Source organism: Oncorhynchus clarkii, unplaced genomic scaffold, assembly GCF_045791955.1.
Source record: "Oncorhynchus clarkii lewisi isolate Uvic-CL-2024 unplaced genomic scaffold, UVic_Ocla_1.0 unplaced_contig_6721_pilon_pilon, whole genome shotgun sequence".
NCBI classification, from domain to species: Eukaryota; Metazoa; Chordata; class Actinopteri; order Salmoniformes; family Salmonidae; genus Oncorhynchus; species Oncorhynchus clarkii.
In genome coordinates, this window is record NW_027260976.1 from 527,264 (window position 1) to 554,572 (window position 27,309).

Sequence of the window (27,309 nt, forward strand, 5' to 3'; positions counted from 1 at the left end):
TGACCACCTGTTACTCCACGAGGAGGCTGCTGACCACCTGTTACTCCACGAGGAGGCTGCTGACCACCTGTTACTCCACGAGGAGGCTGCTGACCACCTGTTACTCCACGAGGAGACTGAGTGGCAGGCTGACCACCTGTTACTCCACGAGGAGGCTGCTGACCACCTGTTACTCCACGAGGAGGCTGCTGACCACCTGTTACTCCACGAGGAGGCTGCTGACCACCTGTTACTCCACGAGGAGACTGAGTGGCAGGCTGACCACCTGTTACTCCACGAGGAGGCTGCTGACCACCTGTTACTCCACGAGGAGGCTGCTGACCACCTGTTACTCCACGAGGAGACTGCTGACCACCTGTTACTCCACGAGGAGGCTGCTGACCACCTGTTACTCCACGAGGAGACTGAGTGGCAGGCTGACCACCTGTTACTCCACGAGGAGGCTGCTGACCACCTGTTACTCCACGAGGAGGCTGCTGACCACCTGTTACTCCACGAGGAGACTGAGTGGCAGGCTGACCACCTGTTACTCCACGAGGAGACTGCTGACCACCTGTTACTTCACGAGGAGACTGTGTGGCAGGCTGACCACCTGTTACTCTACGAGGAGGCTGTGTGGCAGGCTGACCACCTGTTACTCCACGAGGAGGCTGTGTGGCAGGCTGACCACCTGTTACTCCATGAGGAGGCTGCTGACCACCTGTTACTCCACGAGGAGACTGCGTGGCAGGCTGACCACCTGTTACTCCACGAGGAGGCTGTGTGGCAGGCTGACCACCTGTTACTCCACGAGGAGGCTGTGTGGCAGGCTGACCACCTGTTACTCCACGAGGAGGCTGCTGACCACCTGTTACTCCACGAGGAGGCTGCTGACCACCTGTTACTCCACGAGGAGACTGCTGACCACCTGTTACTCCACGAGGAGACTGCGTGGCAGGCTGACCACCTGTTACTCCACGAGGAGACTGCGTGGCAGGCTGACCACCTGTTACTCCACGAGGAGGCTGCTGACCACCTGTTACTCCACGAGGAGGCTGCTGACCACCTGTTACTCCACGAGGAGGCTGCTGACCACCTGTTACTCCACGAGGAGGCTGCTGACCACCTGTTACTCCACGAGGAGGCTGCTGACCACCTGTTACTCCACGAGGAGGCTGCTGACCACCTGTTACTCCACGAGGAGACTGCGTGGCAGGCTGACCACCTGTTACTCCACGAGGAGGCTGTGTGGCAGGCTGACCACCTGTTACTCCACGAGGAGGCTGCTGACCACCTGTTACTCCACGAGGAGACTGCTGACCACCTGTTACTCCACGAGGAGACTGCTGACCACCTGTTACTCCACGAGGAGACTGCTGACCACCTGTTACTCCACGAGGAGACTGCTGACCACCTGTTACTCCACGAGGAGACTGCTGACCACCTGTTACTCCACGAGGAGACTGCGTGGCAGGCTGACCACCTGTTACTCCACGAGGAGGCTGCTGACCACCTGTTACTCCACGAGGAGGCTGCTGACCACCTGTTACTCCACGAGGAGGCTGCTGACCACCTGTTACTCCACGAGGAGGCTGCTGACCACCTGTTACTCCACGAGGAGGCTGCTGACCACCTGTTACTCCACGAGGAGACTGAGTGGCAGGCTGACCACCTGTTACTCCACGAGGAGGCTGCTGACCACCTGTTACTCCACGAGGAGACTGCTGACAACCCTGTTACTCCACGAGGAGGCTGCTGACCACCTGTTACTCCACGAGGAGGCTGCTGACCACCTGTTACTCCACGAGGAGGCTGCTGACCACCTGTTACTCCACGAGGAGGCTGCTGACCACCTGTTACTCCTCGAGGAGACTGAGTGGCAGGCTGACCACCTGTTACTCCACGAGGAGGCTGCTGACCACCTGTTACTCCACGAGGAGGCTGCTGACCACCTGTTACTCCACGAGGAGACTGAGTGGCAGGCTGACCACCTGTTACTCCACGAGGAGGCTGCTGACCACCTGTTACTCCACGAGGAGGCTGCTGACCACCTGTTACTCCACGAGGAGACTGCTGACCACCTGTTACTCCACGAGGAGGCTGCTGACCACCTGTTACTCCACGAGGAGGCTGCTGACCACCTGTTACTCCACGAGGAGACTGCGTGGCAGGCTGACCACCTGTTACTCCACGAGGAGGCTGCTGACCACCTGTTACTCCACGAGGAGGCTGCTGACTACCTGTTACTCCACGAGGAGACTGCGTGGCAGGCTGACCACCTGTTACTCCACGAGGAGGCTGCTGACCACCTGTTACTCCACGAGGAGGCTGCTGACCACCTGTTACTCCACGAGGAGACTGAGTGGCAGGCTGACCACCTGTTACTCCACGAGGAGGCTGCTGACCACCTGTTACTCCACGAGGAGGCTGCTGACCACCTGTTACTCCACGAGGAGGCTGCTGACCACCTGTTACTCCACGAGGAGGCTGCTGACCACCTGTTACTCCACGAGGAGGCTGCTGACCACCTGTTACTCCACGAGGAGGCTGCTGACCACCTGTTACTCCACGAGGAGGCTGCTGACCACCTGTTACTCCACGAGGAGACTGAGTGGCAGGCTGACCACCTGTTACTCCACGAGGAGGCTGCTGACCACCTGTTACTCCACGAGGAGGCTGCTGACCACCTGTTACTCCACGAGGAGGCTGCTGACCACCTGTTACTCCACGAGGAGGCTGCGTGGCAGGCTGACCACCTGTTACTCCACGAGGAGGCTGCTGACCACCTGTTACTCCACGAGGAGACTGAGTGGCAGGCTGACCACCTGTTACTCCACGAGGAGACTGAGTGGCAGGCTGACCACCTGTTACTCCACGAGGAGACTGAGTGGCAGGCTGACCACCTGTTACTCCACGAGGAGGCTGAGTGGCAGGCTGACCACCTGTTACTCCACGAGGAGACTGAGTAGCAGGCTGACCACCTGTTACTCCACGAGGAGACTGAGTGGCAGGCTGACCACCTGTTACTCCACGAGGAGACTGTGTGGCAGGCTGACCACCTGTTACTCCACGAGGAGACTGTGTGGCAGGCTGACCACCTGTTACTCCACGAGGAGACTGCGTGGCAGGCTGACCACCTGTTACTCCACGAGGAGACTGAGTGGCAGGCTGACCACCTGTTACTCCACGATGAGACTGTGTGGCAGGCTGACCACCTGTTACTCCACGAGGAGGCTGCTGACCACCTGTTACTCCACGAGGAGACTGAGTGGCAGGCTGACCACTTGTTACTACACGAGGAGACTGCGTGGCAGGCTGACCACCTGTTACTCCACGAGGAGACTGAGTGGCAGGCTGACCACCTGTTACTCCACGAGGAGGCTGTGTGGCAGGCTGACCACCTGTTACTCCACGAGGAGACTGAGTGGCAGGCTGACCACCTGTTACTCCACGAGGAGACTGCTGACCACCTGTTACTCCACGAGGAGACTGCGTGGCAGGCTGACCACCTGTTACTCCACGAGGAGATTGCGTGGCAGGCTGACCACCTGTTACTCCACGAGGAGACTGAGTGGCAGGCTGACCACCTGTTACTTCACGAGGAGACTGAGTGGCAGGCTGACCACCTGTTACGCGAGTGCAGCAAGGAGCCACGGTACCTAACAGCAATGTACCTAACCATAAACATCAATGCCTTTATTAAAATCAATACACAAGTATATATTTTTAAACCTGCACATATTTAGTTAAAAGAAATTCATGTTAGCAGGCAATATTAACTAGGGAACTTGTGTCACTTCTCATGCGTTCTGTGCAACAGAGTCAGGGTATATGCAGCAGTTTGGGCCGCCTGGCTCGTTGTGAACTGTATGAAGACCATTTCTTCCTAACAAAGACCGTAATTAATTTGCCAGAACTTTACATAATTATGACATAACATTGAAGGTTGTACAATGTAACAGCAATATTTAGACTTATGGATGCCACCCGTTAGATAAAATACGGAACGGTTCTGTATTTCACTGAAAGAATAAACGTCTTGTTTTCTAAAATGATAGTTTCCGGATTTTACCATATTAATGACCTAAGGCTCGTATTTCTGTGTGTTTATTATATTATAATTAAGTCTATGAATTGATATTTGATAGAGCAGTCTGACTGAGCGATATTAGGCAGCAGCAGGCTCGTAAGCATTCATTCAAACAGCCCTTTCCTGCGTTTGCCAGCAGCTCTTCGCTGTGCTTCAAGCATTGAGCTGTTTATGACTTCAAGCCTATCAACTCCTGAGATTAGGCTGGCAATACTATAGTGCCTATAAGAACATCCAATAGTCAAAGGTATATGAAATACACATGGTATAGAGAGAAATAGTCCTATAATAACTACAACCCTAAAACTTCTTACCTGGGAATATTGAAGACTCATGTTAAAAGGAGCCACCAGCTTTCATATGTTCTCATGTTCTGAGCAAGGAACTGAAACGTTAGCTTTCTTACATAGCACATATTGCACTTTTACTTTCTTCTCCAACACTTTGTTTTCGCATTATTTAAACCAAATTGAACACGTTTCATTATTTATTTGAGAATAAATATATTTTATTAATGTTTTATATTAAGAAAATAAGAGTTAATTTAGTATTGTTGTAATTGTCATTATTACAAATAAATATATTTTTTTACAAATATAAAAAAAAAAAAAAAAAAAAAAATTAAATTAAAAAATGTTTATTTATTTTTAAAATCGTCCGATTAATCGGTATCGGCATTTGATTGGTCTTCCAATAATCAGTATCGCGTTGAAAAATCATAATTCGGTCGACCGCTACTAGAAATCACAGGTTAACCACTGCTTAACCACTGACTGTACATACAGTCAAACAGGACAAACATAAGCACCCCTATCTGACAAACACACCCCCCTTTAGTTCATAGAGCTGGTCGTTGTCCCCCTGGTCCTGCTGTATGGAGGAACACCTTACACTTTAACCAGATACACACCCTGCTTACACACACAGACATTTCATTCCATTGCGTCCCCAGAGTCAGACTTGAAATGTATTGAGATTGGGGTGGTGTACAATAAACAGGCCTGAGTCCCATATCCATGGGAACAACAGAAGGCCTCCTCTAAGGCCAAAGCCGACATTCTAGAAAGCATGATGCAAACACATAACGCTGGAGGCTCACCACGGCGCTGGAGCCTCGGCCACGGCGCTGGAGCCTCGGCCACGGCGCTGGAGCCTCGGCCACGGCGCTGGAGCCTCGGCCACGGCGCTGGAGCCTCGGCCATGGATTTAGAGATTATAGATGTAAACATAATAAACATATTCATTCCTTTGGATCCAGACTGACCTGGGAGCATATTAAAACATTAGGAACACCTCTTTCCAGGACAGACCGACCAGGTGAATCCAGGTGAACGATATGATCCCTTATTGATGTCACTTGTTAAATCCACTTCAATCAGTGGAGATGAAGGGGAGGAGACAGGTTAAATAATGATTTTTAAGACTTGAGACAATTGAGATATTTGGATTGTGCATGTGCCATTCAGAGGGTGAATGGGCTAAACAAAAGATTGAAGTGCCTTCGACTTAGTAAGCGCACCAGTATGTCAAGAACTGCAACGCTACTGGGTTTATCAGGCTCAACAGTTTCCTGTGTGTGTATCAAGAATGGTCCACCACCCAACAGACATCCAGCCAATTTGACACAACTGTGGGAAGCATTGGAGTCAACATGGGACCAGCAGCCCTGTGGAAACGCTTTCTACACCTTGTAGAGTCCATGTCCCTGACGAATTGAGCCTATTCTGAAGGCAAAAGGGGGTTCATAATGTTTGGTTTTTATGTACACTGAGTATTCCTAATCTAACGAAACATGTACCTGCCAAATTCCTGGCTTCCGCCGAGCAGGCTCCACCTGTCACGTCAACTCAGAGATACTGGGAATTATACCGCAACACACTGTATGCAACTTCGCCAAACATCCCAACAAGTGTATCTAGCCTAGCGGCAGAATTAGTCTGGGAAATGTATTTAAGTCGTTTCCGTAACAAACACGGTTAGTTTGATAATAACCGGTGGGTTCAGTGTTCTATGGAAGGTTGATCGTTAATCCGGTCCCCGTGACCCGGCGCCTCGCACTACGCTACTTCAGATCCCTTCTCGTCGACAAGCGGAGAACAGGGCTGAAACAACAACCCTCCGGTCCGTGGATACCTCCAAGTTAAGTCACACATGAAACTTCGAGAGAAGTTGTTGAGTAAAGATTCCCGTTGATGGGAGCTCACCTTGTGGTACTGTCGGAGATGTGTCGCTGCCATCCTGCTCCGCCATTTGTCCTGATGTCAGATGATCGGGATAAACTGCGCGACCGAGCGGAAGTAAGAGGACAGGGGTCGGTGTGGAAAGGTCCCGCTCGCAGACAGGTGAGGGACATCATACACACCTGCTTCTGTTTGATGGCCTTTCAATGCAAAAATACTTAGACCCATCTAAGTGCTATGCCACTAACCCAAACTCGCTATGAATAGAAGTTACACTCAGGAAATTGTGTGGATACAGGGTGACGTATCCTCTAGGTACAGATCTAGGATCAGATACCTCTCCTCTTCCTCCTAATAACAACCTTGTTGAATACATAGACCAATACGTAATATTGTGACAACTAATGGTGAAGTATGGATAATGATCGTGTTGGAAAACAACAACAAAAACACGAGTGCAATGACTGATGGAATCAATTTATTCAACCAATGTTTCGACAGCTATGTCTTCTGCAGGGTTTTTCCTAGAAGTCTGGCAATAATGATAACGTTGCCTGCCTGGTATAGTAAATGACTTCATTATACTAAGAAGTTTTATTGTACTGTGGACACCAGGGATGTCAAACTCATGTTTATCCCGGAGACCATTCAGTCTTCGAGGTGTTATATTGCCTCACCTTGTTTTAGGACTTTTTGATGATCCCCGACTGTCTAGTTTTCATTTCGGTGATTGTTAGCCAGCTGGACCGACAATAAACTATATGAATGAAGGTAAATGTTTATTTCTACACAGTTTAGAGTTGATTTTTTTTAGTCATTTTATAGTATATTGAGTTGATCTCCCCAACTCAAAACGAGCTGCAGGTCTCACCCCTGTATGTTTTTGGTCATTTTATAGTATATTGAGTTGTCCAAATAAATTCTAATATATTAATAATTACTAATTCTAATATAACTATTACTATTACTATTTCTACTATACTCCCAGGAAAATGAGTTTTGAGTATTTTGAATTAAGTAAAAATGTATTGTGATTTGTCCCGTCTATTCACGTGAGTTTTAATTTAACGGTTGTGGTTTGTTTACATTGAATTGGATGAATAAAGATATAGTGGGGAATACATTCATTCATTTATTTCAGGAAACAGACTAGAATTAGGAACATATTGAAGGCAGTTTTACAGCCACAGTTTCAACTGTAGGAGATTAGAAGGTCCAGCAGTTTTCAGCTCAATATCAAATCATTTCTGGGAAACAATTACATACCTTATGGTGATTGTTTTAAATTAAAATGAATAAAAAAAATTAAATTTATAGCTTCTTAGTAGCAAAGAGCAAGAATTTTACTAGGACTGTCTGGGAGTGGTCTGAGTGGAGTGGGGAAGAACTGAAGACTAGCTGTTATTGGCAGAGAAGTTTGGAACTTTCTTATTGGTCTATTAACTAATTGACCGCTTGGTGATGTCACCATCCTACCAAAATAGGCAGACATTTCAGGTGGTCTTTGCAAACAGCTCTCACACTAAAGACGTTATAATTTTCACACTAAAGACGTTATAATTTTCACACTAAAGACGTTATAATTTTCATACTAAAGACGTTATAATTTTCACACTAAAGACGTTATAATTTTCATACTAAAGACGTTATAATTTTCACACTAAAGACGTTATAATTTTCATACTAAAGACAATTTTCACACTAAAGACATTATAATTCTCACACTAAAGACGTTATAATTTTCAGGAAACTGCACTGGACATTAAAGGTCCCCAAAGCACACACATCCCTGGGTCTCTCCTCTTTTCAGTTCGCTGCAGCTGACGACTGGAACGAGCTGCAAAAAAAGAACCCACCTCAATCTCTTCATTCAAAGACTCCATCATGGCCACTCTTACTGACAGTTGTGGCTGTTTTGTGTGATGTATTGTTGTCTCTACCTTCTTGCCCTTTGTGCTGTTGTCTGTGACCAATAATGTTTGTACCATGTTCTGTGCTGCTACCATGTTGTGTTGTCGCCATGTGGTGTTGTCATGTGTTTCTGCCTTGCTATGTTGTGTTGCTGCCATGTTGTGATGCTACCATGTTGTGATGCTACCATGTTGTGTTGCTGCCATGTTGTGATGCTACCATGTTGTGATGCTACCATGTTGTGTTGCTGCCATGTTGTGATGCTACCATGTTGTGATGCTACCATGTTGTGATGCTACCATGTTGTGATGCTACCATGTTGTGTTGCTGCCAGGTTGTGTTGCTACCATGTTGTTCTGCTGCCATGTTGTGTTGCTACCATGTTGTGTTGCTACCATGTTGTGATGCTGCCATGTTGTGTTGCTGCCATGTTGTTGCTACCATGTTGTGCTGCTGCCATGTTGCTACCATGTTGTGATGCTACCATGTTGTGTTGCTACCATGTTGTGATGCTACCATGTTGTGTTGCTACCATGTTGTGCTGCTGCCATGTTGTGTTGCTACCATGTGTTGCTACCATGTTGTGATGCTGCCATGTTGTGTTGCTACCATGTTGTGTTGCTACCATGTTGTGTTGCTGCCATGTTGTGTTGCTACCATGTTGTGTTGCTACCATGTTGTTTTCATGTTGTGTTGCTACCATGTTGTGATGCTACCATGTTGTGTTGCTACCATGTTGTGATGCTACCATGTTGTGTTGCTACCATGTTGTGCTGCTGCCATGTTGTGATGCTACCATGTGTTGCTACCATGTTGTGATGCTGCCATGTTGTGTTGCTACCATGTTGTGTTGCTACCATGTTGTGTTGCTGCCATGTTGTGTTGCTACCATGTTGTGTTGCTACCATGTTGTTTTCATGTTGTGTTGCTGCCATGTTGTGATGCTACCATGTTGTGTTGATATCATGTTGTGTTGCTGCCATGTTGTGTTGCTACCATGTTGTGATGCTGCCATGTTGTGTTGCTACCATGTGGTGTTGTCATGTGTTTCTGCCTTGCTATGTTGTTAGGTCTCCCTTTATGTAGTGGTGTGGTGTCTCTTGTCGTGATGTGTCTTGTCCCCGTAGGAGGCCTTTTGGTAGGCCGTCATTGTAAATAAGAATTTGTTCTTAACTGACTTGTCTAGTTAAATAAAGGTTAAAGTATAATTTTTTTTTTTTTTAAAAGGGGTCGATTCAGGATTGGGCCTTCTGATGCAGTTCTGCTGTGTTCAGATCTGGGTTCAAAAGCCCCTGTGAGCAGCCATACCGGCTCCTAAGGCCACCAGTTTCACCAGTAGAAAGGTCTGGTGAGGAAACTGCCTGCAGAGCTAAGCCAGCTGCCAAAGGCATCATTCCCTGGCTGCGGTGCGGGACACAGCCCTGTCTGTTACCGGGACTGTCGTCCTCTGAGAGTTCATCTGGTATCACCACATTCTCCTCCCTCACCACCACAAACACTGAGGAGGAGGCCCTGGGGGAGGAAGGGAGAGAGAGGGAGGAAGAGAGGAAGGTGTAACTTAAGGTAAAGTGTAAACATGGAAGCTTAGTTGATTTTTATCCTTTCATTAATCCTTTTTTTTTTTTTACCAATACAGTATCAGTCAACAGTTTGGACACATCTACTCATTCAAGGGTTTTTCTTTATTTTTACTATTTTCTACATTGTAGAATAATAGTGAAGTCATCAAAACTATGAGATAACACACATGGAATCATGTAGTAACCAAAATATATTTAATATTTAAGGGTAGCCACCCTTTGATTTTGACAGCTTTGCACTCTCAACCAGCTTCACCTGGAATGCTTTTCCAACAGTCTTGAAGGAGTTCCCACATATGCTGAACACTTGTTGGCTGCTTTTCCTTCACTCTGCGGTCCATCTCATTCCAAACCATCTCAATTGGGTTGAGGTCGGGTGATTGTGGAGGCCAGGTCATCTGATGCAGCACTCCATCACTCTCCTTCTTGGTCAAATAGCCCTGACACAGCCTGGAGGTGTGTTTTTTGCAAGCCCAATTTTGAATAATTTTGAATAATTTTGCAAGCCCAATTTTTCAGTTTTTGATTTGTTAAAAAAGTTTGAAATATCCAATAAATGTCGTTCCACTTCATGATTGTGTCCCACTTGTTGTTGATTCTTCACAAAAAAAATACAGTTTTATATCTTTATGTTTGAAGCCTGAAATGTGGCAAAAGGTCGCAAAGTTCAAGGGGGCCGAATACTTTCGCAAGGCACTGTACGTGGCTTTTAAATCTTCTTCCCATGAAGCTTTTCCATTGTCAGAATCTTCTCTCGCTGAGCCTGGCTAACCCCAAAATAGTAACAATCTACCATTTCCAAATGAACTGAGCTCAATTTCACTTCACCTACCACTTGCTCTATGGCAGGTGCTTCTACACCTGCATTGCTTGCTGTTTTTCGGGTTTTAGGCTGGGTTTCTGTACAGCACTTTGTGGCATCAGGTGATGTAAGAAGGGCTTTATAAATAAATGTGAGTTAGTCAGACAGGTTGTAAGACAGGCCCTGTGGTCTCATCAAAACACTTCCACCACTTTCCACTCCATCACATCATTACTCTTGCTTCCTACCGTAGCCCTCTTTATGTTTTCGGTATCATAATCTCTTCTTCTTCCTCCTCTGTCTTTCCACTACCGACCATTCTCGGTCCTTGACCCTCATCCTCCCGCTCCATACCATCAGAACTGACAGCGCGATTGTTCTCATTCCAGCACAGCTGTTGCTTCATCCACTGTTTTTCCTCCGTTTCCTCCATTTCGTCCGCACTACTCGGCACCATGACCGACCCTACCCGGCATGCAGCATGTCAGCTGCTAGTCCCCCAGCGGCTGTCGTTTTAAACCTGTTACCAGTAAGACGGAGGAAACCAGGAAGTAGAGATCGTTGCAGCACTAGTTTTCTGCCAGCAGCACAAACCTTGACGTTTGGTATGTTACTGAGGAAACCTTCAAAATAAAAGCCCGCATTTCAAAACATTGCAATGTGGATGATCCACTCAAATGATATTTAATTTGAATCAATGGCCGCTTGTGTGCCAACAAGAACATGCAATAAAATAAAATATGGTTTTAAAAATGTTTTTTTTAAGACCAATAATAAAAAAAATACAATGTTGACACTTAACTCATTTCCTCATTCACACTCACTGTATATAGACTTTTTGTTTTCTTTTGTTCTACTGTATTATTGACTGTATGTTTTGTTTACTCCATGTGTAACTCTGTGTTGTTGTTTGTGTCAAACTGCTTTGCTTTATCTTGACCAGAGGTCGCAGTTGTAAATGAGAACTTGTTCTCAACTAGCCTACCTGGTTAAATAAAGGTGTTCTCAACTAGCCTACCTGGTTAAATAAAGGTGTTCTCAACTAGCCTACCTGGTTAAATAAAGGTGTTCTCAACTAGTCTACCTGGTTCTATAAAGGTGTTCTCAACTAGTCTACCTGGTTAAATAAAGGTGTTCTCAACTAGTCTACCTGGTTAAATAAAGGTGTTCTCAACTAGCCTACCTGGTTAAATAAAGGTGTTCTCAACTAGTCTACCTGGTTCTATAAAGGTGTTCTCAACTAGTCTACCTGGTTAAATAAAGGTGTTCTCAACTAGTCTACCTGGTTAAATAAAGGTGTTCTCAACTAGTCTACCTGGTTAAATAAAGGTGAAATGAAAAATACATTTTAAAAAAATGTTGAGAATACTGGCTTGCAGAGAGAACTGTTTTCCTGTCTCAGCTAAAGTGAGAAATACTGGGTAGGTTCTCTACTATCCAAATATGTGTATCCACCCCCTCTTATAGCACCCAATGCAAAACACCGTGGATAGTACCAGGTCTTTTAAAGCTCTGTTGCTGGATGTGTACGACAGAGTCAACCTCTGAAAACTACACCTATTTGGTTAGTAGAGACCCTACTGACTATTTCCCACCCCCACTTTAGCTGAGGCAGGTAGAAATATTTTCTCTTTTACAAGCCAATAAGTCTCCCATATACCGTGTGTTGCATTGCAGTGAATTGGATGGGTGGAGTAAGGACTCCCCAGTACTCTGTATTAAAGCCGTTGCCCGGCACAAGATACGCATTGAAGTTTTACAGACTCTATTGAGTAATTCCAATAGCATATATATTAGTATTTTATTTAAAAAGTGTATTTGTTTAAACATAGCCTACACAATAGCTTTCAATATACCAGTATTTGTGTAAAATACGTCTCTTTTTTTGAAACCCTGTGAACTGCACCGGAGTGCAAAAACAAAACAAAAAAAACGAGTTTAGCATGTCTTTGTAGGGGGACTCTTATCTTGAAGGAAAACGCAAGCCTTTTATTCTGACTGCTAGGAGAACGGTCAACTCGTTCACACACGACAACAAAAAAATACGAATTTGGTGTGAATATTATTGAAAGCCCCATTGGTTCGAACAGCTGTGGTCACGTTGCACGATTCCGCTATTCTGATTGGCGTAGGATTTTCTTCCGATTGAAATGTCCAATCACGGCACGGTTTGCGAGAGTGGCTTTATTTGAGTTCACCTTCTCACTTGTCCGGACACGTGAGCATCCTAGGAGAAGGTTATTTTGTCGCCAAGTATAATTTCTAAATGATCCATGGGGTAAGAGAAGATTAACTTTATACCCTTTACACATATAATACAATATTTATTGCTCGCTTGTTTATCATGTTACCGCTTGGTGTGTTTTGATGAGGGGTTTTCGGTAATATTATACTGTATACTGTACTGATAGCTAGGTAACTCTACCAAACGTGCATGAAATGATTACATTATAAGGGATGTGTGTGACCGCCCCCCCCCCCCCAGGTTTGAATGAGGATGCTTCTGTTTCTTTGACTGTGGTCAGGACTCGCATCCCATGGTGCAACGTGAAACGGGAGTCCTAGCCTGCCGACCGAAGCTGTCAACAGAAAGCCTACACCACCACCACCACCAGTTTTTGCATCCATCATCAGCCAAAACATTCAGAAGGGCTGCTTCCAGATGTCTCTGCTAGAAGATATATTTGATCTGTTGCAAAATGTCCTTGAGTATTTCGGAGTCTCTCCTGACATGGTAAAAAAAATGTGTTAAATATCACAAATGCAGTGGCTCAATTTATAGGATGCTTGTTTTGAGATTGTACCAAAAGATTGAAGAGTGCTTCGTGTGTGTGTGTGTGTGTGTGTGTTTCAGCTAATTCCAGTGTGGGAGAGCCAGTTGTGCGGTCAGTACCGGAGCCTGGTGCGGATGATCGGGACCAACCTCCCATTGACCCCGTCTCCACGTATCCACTTCCAGGTCAATATGAATGTAAACTGGTTAATACAGGTCTAGGATCATCTGAAGTACCACATCAGTCTACTCCCTAACCGACGACTCCCTAACCGACGACTCCCTAACCGTCGACTCCGTAACCGTGGACTCCGTAACCGACGACTCCGTAACCGACCACTCTGTAACCCACGACTCCGTAACCCACGACTCCGTAACCGACCACTCCGTAACCGACCACTCCGTAACCGACGACTCCCTAACCGTCGACTCCGTAACCGTAGACTCCGTAACCGACGACTCCGTAACCGATGACTCCGTAACCGACCACTCTGTAACCGATGACTCCGTAACCGACCACTCTGTAACCGACGACTCCCTAACCGTTGACTCCGTAACCATAGACTCCGTAACCGACGACTCCGTAACCGACCACTCCGTAACCCACGACTCCGTAACCGACCACTCCGTAACCCACGACTCCGTAACCGACCACTCCGTAACCGTTGACTCCGTAACCGTTGACTCCGTAACCCACGACTCCGTAACCGTTGACTCCGTAACCGTTGACTCCGTAACCGTAGACTCCGTAACCGTAGACTCCGTAACCGACCACTCCGTAACCCACGACTCCGTAACCGACCACTCCGTAACCGTCCACTCCGTAACCGTTGACTCCGTAACCCACGACTCCGTAACCGTAGACTCCGTAACCCACGACTCCGTTACCCACGACTCCGTAACCGACCACTCCGTAACCGACCACTCCGTAACCCACGACTCCGTAACCCACGACTCCGTAACCGACCACTCCGTAACCGTCGACTCCGTAACCGACCACTCCGTAACCGTTGACTCCGTAACCCACGACTCCGTAACCGACCACTCCGTAACCGTTGACTCCGTAACCAACCACTCCGTAACCGCCGACTCCGTAACCGCCGACTCCGTAACCGACCACTCCGTAACCGTTGACTCCGTAACCGACCACTCCGTAACCGACCACTCCGTAACCGTTGACTCCGTAACCGACAACTCCGTAATCGTCGACTCCGTAATCGTCGACTCCGTAACCGACCACTCCGTAACCGTCGACTCCGTAACCGACCACTCCGTAACCGTCGACTCCGTAATCGTCGACGCCGTAACCGATGACTCCGTAACCGACTATGGAGCATCACAACTTCATCTGCTACACATTGAGGTGTATCGTTGTTATGGAGATGGGACCAGAAGACTTCTGGTTCTGTGGTTTGGTCTCACACTCAGCTGGCTCATACTGTCCACAGATTCCTCTACACACCTCCCGACAGCACAGATACCTGGACGTCACCATGGATACCCTCCCCGCTATCCCCTCCTTGGCTGACGTGCTCTGGGTGGCGGAGGATGAGGGAGACCGCTTCACCAAGATCAGGTAGATGGGACCCAGTAGATATACACAGAGACTCCTCAGACTGGTAGAACCCAGTATATATAGACAGAGACTCCTCAGACTGGTAGAACCCTGTATATATAGACACAGACTCCTCAGACTGGTAGAACCCAGTAGATATACACAGAGACTCATCAGACTAGTAGAACCCAGTAGATATACACCGAGACTCCTCAGACTGGTAGAACCTACTAGATATACACAGAGACTCCTCAGACTGGTAGAACCCAGTAGATGTACACAGACTCCTCAGACTGGTAGAACCCAGTAGATGTACACAGACTCAGACTGGTAGAACCCAGTAGATATACACAGAGACTCCTCAGACTGGTAGAACCCAGTAGATATACACAGAGACTCAGACTGGTAGAACCCAGTAGATATACACAGAGACTCCTCAGACTGGTAGAACCCAGTAGATATACACACGGACTCATCAGACTGGTAGAACCCAGTAGATGTACACAGAGACTCCTCAGACTGGTAGAACCCAGTAGATGTACACAGACTTAGACTGGTAGAACCCAGTAGATATACACAGAGACTCATCAGACTGGTAGAACCCAGTAGATATACACAGAGACTCCTCAGACTGGTAGAACCCAGTAGATATACACACAGACTCAGACTGGTAGAACCCAGTAGATATACACAGAGACTCATCAGACTAGTAGAACCCAGTAGATATACACAGAGACTCCTCAGACTGGTAGAACCCAGTGTATATATAGACAGAGACTCCTCAGACTAGTAGAACCCAGTAGATATACACCAAGACTCCTCAGACTGGTAGAACCTACTAGATATACACAGAGACTCCTCAGACTGGTAGAACCCAGTAGATATACACAGAGACTCCTCAGACTGGTAGAACCCAGTAGATATACACACAGACTCCTCAGACTGGTAGAACCCAGTAGAAGTACACAGACTCCTCAGACTGGTAGAACCCAGTAGATATACACAGAGACTCCTCAGACTGGTAGAACCCAGTAGATGTACACAGACTGACTGGTAGAACCCAGTAGATATACACAGAGACTCCTCAGACTGGTAGAACCCAGTAGATATACACAGAGACTCAGACTGGTAGAACCCAGTAGATATACACAGAGACTCAGACTGGTAGAACCCAGTAGATATACACAGAGACTCAGACTGGTAGAACCCAGTAGATATACACAGAGACTCATCAGACTGGTAGAACCCAGTAGATATACACAGAGACTCAGACTGGTAGAACCCAGTAGATATACACAGAGAATCCTCAGACTGGTACAACCCAGTAGATATACACAGAGACTCCTCAGACTGGTACAACCCAGTAGATATACACAGAGACTCAGACTGGTAGAACCCAGTAGATATACACAGAGACTCCTCAGACTGGTAGAACCCAGTAGATATACACACAGACTCATCAGACTGGTAGAACCCAGTAGATGTACACAGACTCCTCAGACTGGTAGAACCCAGTAGATATACACAGAGACTCAGACTAGTAGAACCCAGTAGATATACACAGAGACTCCTCAGACTGGTAGAACCCAGTAGATGTACACAGACTCAGACTGGTAGAACCCAGTAGATATACACAGAGACTCAGACTGGTAGAACCCAGTAGATATACACAGAGACTCCTCAGACTGGTAGAACCCAGTAGATATACACACAGACTCAGACTGGTAGAACCCAGTAGATATACACACAGACTCATCAGACTAGTAGAACCCAGTAGATGTACACAGACTCCTCACACTGGTAGAACCCAGTAGATATACACAGAGACTCAGACTGGTAGAACCCAGTAGATATACACAGAGACTCATCAGACTGGTAGAACCCAGTAGATATACACACAGACTCAGACTGGTAGAACCCAGTAGATATACACAGAGACTCAGACTGGTAGAACCCAGTATATATAGACAGAGACTCCTCAGACTAGTAGAACCCAGTAGATATACACCAAGACTCCTCAGACTGGTAGAACCTACTAGATATACACAGAGACTCCTCAGACTGGTAGAACCCAGTAGATATACACAGAGACTCCTCAGACTGGTAGAACCCAGTAGATATACACACAGACTCATCAGACTGGTAGAACCCAGTAGATGTACACAGACTCCTCAGACTGTTAGAACCCAGTAGATATACACAGAGACTCCTCAGACTGGTAGAACCCAGTAGATATACACAGAGACTCAGACTGGTAGAACCCAGTAGATATACACAGAGACTCCTCAGACTGGTAGAACCCAGTAGATATACACAGAGACTCCTCAGACTGGTAGAACCCAGTAGATATACACAGACTCCTCAGACTGGTAGAACCCAGTAGATATACACAGAGACTCCTCAGACTGGTAGAACCCAGTAGATATACACACAGACTCATCAGACTGGTAGAACCCAGTAGATGTACACAGACTCCTCAGACTGGTAGAACCCAGTAGATATACACAGAGACTCAGACTAGTAGAACCCAGTAGATATACACAGAGACTCCTCAGACTGGTAGAACCCAGTAGATGTACACAGACTCAGACTGGTATAACCCAGTAGATATACACAGAGACTCAGACTGGTAGAACCCAGTAGATATACACAGAGACTCCTCAGACTGGTAGAACCCAGTAGATATACACACAGACTCAGACTGGTAGAACCCAGTAGATATACACACAGACTCATCAGACTAGTAGAACCCAGTAGATGTACACAGACTCCTCACACTGGTAGAACCCAGTAGATATACACAGAGACTCAGACTGGTAGAACCCAGTAGATATACACAGAGACTCATCAGACTGGTAGAACCCAGTAGATATACACACAGACTCAGACTGGTAGAACCCAGTAGATATACACAGAGACTCAGACTGGTAGAACCCAGTATATATAGACAGAGACTCCTCAGACTAGTAGAACCCAGTAGATATACACCAAGACTCCTCAGACTGGTAGAACCTACTAGATATACACAGAGACTCCTCAGACTGGTAGAACCCAGTAGATATACACAGAGACTCCTCAGACTGGTAGAACCCAGTAGATATACACACAGACTCATCAGACTGGTAGAACCCAGTAGATGTACACAGACTCCTCAGACTGTTAGAACCCAGTAGATATACACAGAGACTCCTCAGACTGGTAGAACCCAGTAGATGTACACAGACTCAGACTGGTAGAACCCAGTAGATATACACAGAGACTCCGACTGGTAGAACCCAGTAGATATACACAGAGACTCCTCAGACTAGTAGAACCCAGTAGATATACACAGAGACTCCTCAGACTGGTAGCACCCAGTATATATAGACAGAGACTCCTCAGACTAGTAGAACCCAGTAGATATACACCGAGACTCCTCAGACTGGTAGAACCTACTAGATATACACAGAGACTCCTCAGACTGGTAGAACCCAGTAGATATACACAGAGACTCCTCAGACTGGTAGAACCCAGTAGATATACACACAGACTCATCAGACTGGTAGAACCCAGTAGATGTACACAGACTCCTCAGACTGGTAGAACCCAGTAGATATACACAGAGACTCCTCAGACTGGTAGAACCCAGTAGATGTACACAGACTGACTGGTTGAACCCAGTAGATATACACAGAGACTCCTCAGACTGGTAGAACCCAGTAGATATACACAGATACTCAGACTGGTAGAACCCAGTAGATATACACAGAGACTCAGACTGGTAGAACCCAGTAGAAATACACAAAGACTCAGACTGGTAGAACTCAGTAGATATACACAGAGACTCATCAGACTGGTAGAACCCAGTAGATATACACAGAGACTCAGACTGGTAGAACCCAGTAGATATACACAGAGAATCCTCAGACTGGTACAACCCAGTAGATATACACAGAGACTCCTCAGACTGGTAGAACCCAGTAGATATACACAGAGACTCAGACTGGTAGAACCCAGTAGATATACACAGAGACTCCTCAGACTGGTAGAACCCAGTAGATATACACACAGACTCATCAGACTGGTAGAACCCAGTAGATGTACACAGACTCCTCAGACTGGTAGAACCCAGTAGATATACACAGAGACTCAGACTAGTAGAACCCAGTAGATATACACAGAGACTCCTCAGACTGGTAGAACCCAGTAGATGTACACAGACTCAGACTGGTAGAACCCAGTAGATATACACAGAGACTCAGACTGGTAGAACCCAGTAGATATACACAGAGACTCCTCAGACTGGTAGAATCCAGTAGATATACACACAGACTCATCAGACTAGTAGAACCCAGTAGATGTACACAGACTCCTCACACTGGTAGAACCCAGTAGATATACACAGAGACTCAGACTGGTAGAACCCAGTAGATATACACAGAGACTCAGACTGGTAGAACCCAGTAGATATACACAGAGACTCATCAGACTGGTAGAACCCAGTAGATATACACACAGACTCAGACTGGTAGAACCCAGTAGATATACACAGAGACTCAGACTAGTAGAACCCAGTATATATAGACAGAGACTGGTAGAACCCAGTATATATACACAGAGACTCCTCAGACTGGTAGAGAACCTACTATATATACACAGAGACTCCTCAGACTGGTAGAACCCAGTAGATATACACAGAGACTCAGACTGGTAGAACCCAGTAGATATACACAGAGACTCCTCAGACTGGTAGAACCCAGTAGATATACACACAGACTCATCAGACTGGTAGAACCCAGTAGATATACACAGAGACTCAGACTGGTAGAACCCAGTAGATATACACAGAGACTCCTCAGACTGGTAGAACCCAGTAGATATACACACAGACTCAGACTGGTAGAACCCAGTAGATATACACAGAGACTCCTCAGACTAGTAGAACCCAGTAGATATACACAGAGACTCCTCAGACTGGTAGAACCCAGTATATATAGACAGAGACTCCTCAGACTAGTAGAACCCAGTAGATATACACCGAGACTCCTCAGACTGGTAGAACCTACTAGATATACACAGAGACTCCTCAGACTGGTAGAACCCAGTAGATATACACAGAGACTCCTCAGACTGGTAGAACCCAGTAGATATACACACAGACTCATCAGACTGGTAGAACCCAGTAGATGTACACAGACTCCTCAGACTGGTAGAACCCAGTAGATATACACAGAGACTCCTCAGACTGGTAGAACCCAGTAGATGTACACATACTCAGACTGGTAGAACCCAGTAGATATACACAGAGACTCCTCAGACTGGTAGAACCCAGTAGATATACACAGAGTCTCAGACTGGTAGAACCCAGTAGATATACACAGAGACTCCTCAGACTGGTAGAACCCAGTAGATATACACACAGACTCATCAGACTGGTAGAACCCAGTAGATGTACACAGACTCCTCAGACTGGTAGAACCCAGTAGATATACACAGAGACTCCTCAGACTGGTAGAACCCAGTAGATATACACACAGACTCATCAGACTGGTAGAACCCAGTAGATGTACACAGACTCAGACTGGTAGAACCCAGTAGATATACACAGAAACTCATCAGACTGGTAGAACCCAGTAGATATACACAGAGACTCAGACTGGTAGAACCCAGTAGATATACACAGAGACTCCTCAGACTGGTAGAACCCAGTAGATATACACACAGACTCAGACTGGTAGAACCCAGTAGATATACACAGAGACTCCTCAGACTGGTAGAACCCAGTATATATAGACAGAGACTCCTCAGACTAGTAGAACCCATTAGATATACACCGAGACTCCTCAGACTGGTAGAACCTACTAGATATACACAGAGACTCCTCAGACTGGTAGAACCCAGTAGATATACACAGAGACTCCTCAGACTGGTAGAACCCAGTAGATATACACACAGACTCATCAGACTGGTAGAACCCAGTAGATGTACACAGACTCCTCAGACTGGTAGAACCCAGTAGATATACACAGAGACTCCTCAGACTGGTAGAACCCAGTAGATGTACACAGAGACTCCGACTGGTAGAACCCAGTAGATATACACAGAGACTCCTCAGACTAGTAGAACCCAGTAGATATACACAGAGACTCCTCAGACTGGTAGAACCCAGTATATATAGACAGAGACTCCTCAGACTAGTAGAACCCAGTAGATATACACCGAGACTCCTCAGACTGGTAGAACCTACTAGATATACACAGAGACTCCTCAGACTGGTAGAACCCAGTAGATATACACAGAGACTCCTCGGACTGGTAGAACCCAGTAGATATACACACAGACTCATCAGACTGGTAGAACCCAGTAGATGTACACAGACTCCTCAAACTGGTAGAACCCAGTAGATATACACAGAGACTCCTCGGACTGGTAGAACCCAGTAGATGTACACAGACTCAGACTGGTAGAACCCAGTAGATATACACAGAGACTCATCAGACTGGTAGAACCCAGTAGATATACACAGAGACTCAGACTGGTAGAACCCAGTAGATATACACAGAGACTCCTCAGACTGGTAGAACCCAGTAGATATACACACAGACTCATCAGACTGGTAGAACCCAGTAGATGTACACAGACTCCTCAGACTGGTAGAACCCAGTAGATATACACAGAGACTCAGACTAGTAGAACCCAGTAGATATACACAGAGACTCCTCAGACTGGTAGAACCCAGTAGATATACACACAGACTCATCAGACTGGTAGAACCCAGTAGATGTACACAGACTCCTCAGACTGTTAGAACCCAGTAGATATACACAGAGACTCAGACTAGTAGAACCCAGTAGATATACACAGAGACTCCTCAGACTGGTAGAACCCAGTAGATGTACACAGACTCAGACTGGTAGAACCCAGTAGATATAGTCACCCTGAGGATTGTGTGTAGAATCCTATGGGGACATGTTATTGACATGTCAGAGAAAAGAGTAGTAGCGATTACTACCCAACTGTAAACAAGTTAAGCTAGCTAGCTAGTAATTTTGGCTAACTTGTTGGGTGAAAAGATTAACTTTATTTACTGTTAATTAGCCATCGTAAATCTTTGCAAGCAAACGGAACGCTTCTCCAAAACGACAAGGTGTCTCCAATAATGTCTGCTTTCTGAGGGTTGTGACATCTCCGCTTTCCAAAAAGCTTGTTCTCAATCTGTCATTCCTTCTGGTCCGATCTCAGGCACCGGGAGCGTCCATCCCGACAGGGTGCTGTGAGTCGGGGCGACGAGGTGGTGCTGGCCCCTCCACGTCCAGGGGACCGAGGGTTGGCAGCGGTCCGAGCCCAGCCAGGAGACATGATGCTGGGGCACAGATCAGACCCAGTGGCCCTGCGGAAGATCACAGCCCTGGAGGACGAGCTGCTCAAACTACGAGCTCAGATTGCCATGATTGTCACCGCGCCACCCTCAGGTGTCTAAACACACATACACTCACACCTATCCCAGTCATGCTAAACACACACTCACTCACACCTATCCCAGTCATGGTAAACACACACACTCACTCACACCTATCCCAGTCATGGTAAACACACACTCACTCACACCTATCCCAGTCATGGTAAACACACACTCACTCACACCTATCCCAGTCATGGTAAACACACACACTCACTCACACCTATCCCAGTCATGGTAAACACACACACTCACTCACACCTATCCCAGTCATGGTAAACACACACACTCACTCACACCTATCCCAGTCATGGTAAACACACACACTCACTCACACCTATCCCAGTCATGGTAAACACACACACACTCACTCACACCTATCCCAGTCATGGTAAACACACACACTCACTCACACCTATCCCAGTCATGGTAAACACACACACTCACTCACACCTATCCCAGTCATGGTAAACACACACACTCACTCACACCTATCCCAGTCATGGTAAACACACACACTCACTCACACCTATCCCAGTCATGGTAAACACACACACTCACTCACACCTATCCCAGTCATGGTAAACACACACACTCACTCACACCTATCCCAGTCATGGTAAACACACACTCACTCACACCTATCCCAGTCATGGTAAACACACACTCACTCACACCTATCCCAGTCATGGTAAACACATTCATTCCTCTATTATGAAAGTGATACACCAGACTTATCGTTTGTTCACCCTTTTCTCTCCCTCCTTTCCAGCCCATTCCCAGAACCTTCTGGGTACCCCTGGAATGTCCCCTGCCTCTGTCCTCACCTCCACCCCTTATCGCCCTCCACCTCCTCCCTGTCCTCCTCCACCTCCTCCCTGTCCTCCTCCACCCAGCTCCTCTGTTGGTCTGTCTGCGGTGGAGAATCTAATCCAGCAGGGCAGGGAGGCCGGTAAAGGTCATGCCCAGGGGAAGAGCCATGAGGCTGGGCAGGTTGGACTACTACAGTCCCGGGATGAGGCGGTAGGACAGGGCCCGGTCCCCACCATGCTGGATGTACTGAATGAACTGAACCAGGTGAAACTACGCTCCGTGCAGAGGTAAGCATGGACACTAAGGCATGTCACTGTGCCGGAGTCAAGTCTACAACTCTGAGAGCCTGTCTGTCTATGGCAGCAGATCTGCCAAGCTGCAAGCCTTTTGCGGTGAAATCAAATGTTATTGGTCCATATTTAACAATGTTATTGGTCACATACACATATTCAACAGCAATTATAGCTGCAAGTCTCTTGGGGGTATGTCTCTATAAGCTTGGCCCGTCTAGCCACTGGGATGTTTGCCCATTCTTCAAGGAAAAACTGCTCCAGCTCCTTCAAGTTGGATGGGTTCCGCTGGTGTTCAACAATCTTTAAGTCATACCACAGATTCACAATTGGATTGAGGTTTGGGCTTTGACTGGGCCATTCCAAGACATTTCAATGTTTCCCCTTAAACCACCCGAGTGTTGCTTTAGCAGTATGCTTAGGGTCATTAAACTGCTGGAAGGTGAACCTCCGTTCGCCAAATGTGTTTGCTTATTTTTTTCTTTAAGCAATGGCTTTTTTTCTGGCCACTCTTCCATAAAGCCCAGCTCTGTGGAGTGTACGGCTTAAAGTGGTCCTATGGACAGATACTTTTCATCTCCTTCAGGGTAATTTTGGTCCCTTTGTTGCCTCTCTGATTAATGCCCTCCTTGCCTGGTCCGTGAGTTTTGGTGAGTGGCCCTCTCTTGGCAGGTTTGTTGTGGTGCCGTATTCTTTCCATTTTTTAAAATAATGGATTTAATGGATTTTATTTAGTCAGCCACCAATTGTGCAAGTTCTCCCACTTAAAAAGATGAGAGAGGCCTGTAATTTTCATCATAGGTACACTTCAACTATGACAGACAAAATGAGACAAAAAAATCACATTGTAGGATTTTTAATGAATTTATTTGAAAATGATGGTGTATATAGTTGAAGTTGGAAGTTTACATACTTAGGTTGGAGTCAGTAACTGTTTGACATCATGCAAAAACCAAAAGAAATCAGCCAAGACCTCAAAAACAATTGTAGACCTCCACAAGTCTGGTTCATCATTGGGAGCAGGGAATGGGGTGCCATTTGACACGGTCTTGTGTTTGATATCATTTTAAGACTCTTGGTTTCAGAAAATGGCAGTTACAGGTTTACATTTTTTTTAAAGAATAAAATAACTTACAAAATGCTCCAACTTCCTGAGGGGGAAGTTGACTGACCTCCCCCTAACCAACCTCAGGCCTGAGGGGGAAGTTGACTGACCTCCCCCCTAGCCAACCTCAGGCCTGAGGGGGAAGTTGACTGACCTCCCCCTAGCCAACCTCAGGCCTGAGGGGGAAGTTGACTGACCTCCCCCTAGCCAACCTCAGGCCTGAGGGGGAAGTTGACTGACCTCCCCCTAGCCAACCTCAGGCGTGAGGGGGAAGTTGACTGACCTCCCCCTAACCAACCTCAGGCCTGCATCAGCCCTGAACATGTTAAACATATTTCTAGTTAGCTACTGAAGCTAAATTCCCAACGACACATACGTCTGTGTAGCCTACTATTTCTCCTGAGGAAGTCTTCTGCCAACATCATTATTAGGTTTAGAAGGTGCACTTGCCTCTGATTGGAAGTGTGGGTGTCACATGTGCAGCAGGGGGAGGGGGGGAGGGGGGTTCTCATAATAAATTATCCAAGGTTGGCAGGTCTGACGCATGTCCTGGTTTTGCCCCAACCCCCAGGTCGCCCGGGGGAACGCCGGTGCGGAGGAGGCGTAGCAAGGGCGCGGCGTTGCTAAGCGACCCGGCCTCCATGATTGCCGAGGCCCTGAGGAGGAAGTTCGCCCACCGTCGCCTCGACGACTCGTACGACAAAGAGAACCGCTCGGTAGAGCTCTCGCCGTTCGGCAGCCCCGATACATCACCCTGTGTAAGTACATACAGAACCACGTTTACAAACTGTAACCCAGGCTGTTAGGAGAGACAGTCCCAGGCTGTTAGGAGAGACAGTCCCAGGCTGTTAGGAGAGACAGTCCCAGGCTGTTAGGAGAGACAGTCCCAGGCTGTTAGGAGAGACAGTCCCAGGCTGTTAGGAGAGACAGTCCCAGGCTGTTAGGAGAGACAGTCCCAGGCTGTTAGGAGAGACAGTCCCAGGCTGTTAGGAGAGACAGTCCCAGGCTGTTAGGAGAGACAGTCCCAGGCTGTTAGGAGAGACAGTCCCAGGCTGTTAGGAGAGACAGTCCCAGGCTGTTAGGAGAGACAGTCCCAGGCTGTTAGGAGAGACAGTCCCAGGCTGTTAGGAGAGACAGTCCCAGGCTGTTAGGAGAGACAGTCCCAGGCTGTTAGGAGAGACAGTCCCAGGCTGTTAGGAGAGACAGTCCCAGGCTGTTAGACTGTGTCCCAATAGTCTCTCCTATCTGTGGTGTCCCCCAGTCAGTGTCAGTCTGTGATCTGCCAGCAGGTGGTGCTGTTTCTCTGTCTGTAGTGTGTCTGTGGTCATTTTGTAGTTGAGATGGTAAAATGTGGGTAAAGTTACTGGGACTTTACAACCTTATAGAGCTCTGGCCAAAAGAAACGCCCTGTGTAGGGAACAGGGAGACATAGTGCACTACTTTTGGCCAGAGCCCTATGTAGGGAACAGGGAGACATAGTGCACTACTTTTGGCCAGAGCCCTATGTAGGGAACAGGGAGACATAGTGCACTACTTTTGGCCAGAGCCCTATGTAGGGAACAGGGAGACATAGTGCACTACTTTTGACTAGAACCCTGTGTAGGGAACAGGGAGACATAGTGCACTACTTTTGACTAGAACTCTGTGTAGGGAACAGGGAACCTTTTGTTCTCTTCCACTTATCTGGTCACGTGACCTGTCTTTTTGTTTTAGATCCCCCAGCATTCCAAGCGCAGCCAGGGACGACTCCACCTGTGACCTCTGACCTCCAAGGTCAACTAAACCAGCAGCCTATCGCTTCGCCAACCGGGAACACCGATGCCTCCCCGCCGACTGCTATGGCAACTGCTGACTGAGCGTGCGTCCCAATAATACCTCCTTTCTCTCAAAGTGTGTACACTTGTTCGCTACTATTAGATTAGGGAAGTGAACAAGTGTACGTTTTAGGAGGAAGGAGAGATAATTGGGATACAGCCCAGGTCTGTTTTTCCACCATGTTCTGTTCTATGCTGCGTCCCATCAGGTATTGTTTATATAAAGGGACCGTTGATATCGAGCGTGATTTATTTGCATGCAGTCATTTGAATTGTGTATATATTTAGCTGTAAATACACTATGTGACCAAAAGTATGTGGACACCTTATCCAACATCTCATTCTAAAATCATGGTCATTTAATATGGAGTTGGTCCCTCCACCTTTGCTGCTATAACAGCCACTCTTCTGGGAAGGCTTTCCACTAGATGTAGGAACATTGCTGCTATAACAGCCTCCACTCTTCTGGGAAGGCTTTCCACTAGATGTAGGAACATTGCTGCTATAACAGCCTCCACTCTTCTGGGAAGGCTTTCCACTAGATGTTGGAACATTGCTGCTATAACAGCCACTCTTCTGGGAAGGCTTTCCACTAGATGTAGGAACATTGCTGCTATAACAGCCTCCACTCTTCTGGGAAGGCTTTCCACTAGATGTTGGAACATTGCTGCTATAACAGCCACTCTTCTGGGAAGGCTTTCCACTAGATGTTGGAACATTGCTGCTATAACAGCCTCCACTCTTCTGGGAAGGTTTTCCACTAGATGTTGGAACATTGCTGCTATAACAGCCTCCACTCTTCTGGGAAGGCTTTCCACTAGATGTTGGAACATTGCTGCTATAACAGCCACTCTTCTGGGAAGGCTTTCCACTAGATGTAGGAACATTGCTGCTATAACAGCCTCCACTCTTCTGGGAAGGCTTTCCACTAGATGTTGGAACATTGCTGCTATAACAGCCACTCTTCTGGGAAGGCTTT

At 46.9% G+C, this 27,309-nt stretch overlaps 2 protein-coding genes across 2 annotated transcripts in view; one reads left to right on the forward strand and one right to left on the reverse strand.

Annotated features, from left to right (window-relative positions):
* The window catches only part of LOC139402750 (ensconsin-like), a 63,872-nt gene extending 57,533 nt beyond the window's left edge, over positions 1-6,339 (reverse strand). The window contains exon 1 of the mRNA XM_071146667.1: positions 6,274-6,339. Within this exon, the coding sequence (XP_071002768.1) occupies positions 6,274-6,319 (46 nt within the window). The 5' untranslated portion in view covers positions 6,320-6,339. The remainder of the gene's footprint in view (positions 1-6,273) is intronic.
* Positions 6,340-13,151: 6,812 nt separating this feature from the next.
* Positions 13,152-26,274, forward strand: LOC139402751 (mitochondrial fission regulator 2-like). Its single transcript, XM_071146668.1, has 7 exons — positions 13,152-13,276; positions 13,397-13,501; positions 14,764-14,891; positions 22,092-22,321; positions 23,081-23,408; positions 25,088-25,274; positions 26,230-26,274. Exons 1-7 carry the CDS (start codon positions 13,205-13,207, stop codon positions 26,272-26,274), a joined length of 1,095 nt encoding a protein of 364 aa, XP_071002769.1. The 5' UTR covers positions 13,152-13,204.
* The last annotated feature ends 1,035 nt before the right edge of the window (positions 26,275-27,309 follow it).

Coding starts and splice junctions, on each gene's coding strand:
- LOC139402751 (XM_071146668.1), top strand. CDS start 13,205: ATGTCTCTGCTAGAAGATATATTTGATCTGTTGCAAAATGTCCTTGAG. Junction 13,277..13,396: donor TCGGAGTCTCTCCTGACATG/GTAAAAAAAATG, acceptor TGTGTGTTTCAG/CTAATTCCAGTGTGGGAGAG. Junction 13,502..14,763: donor CTCCACGTATCCACTTCCAG/GTCAATATGAAT, acceptor TACTGTCCACAG/ATTCCTCTACACACCTCCCG.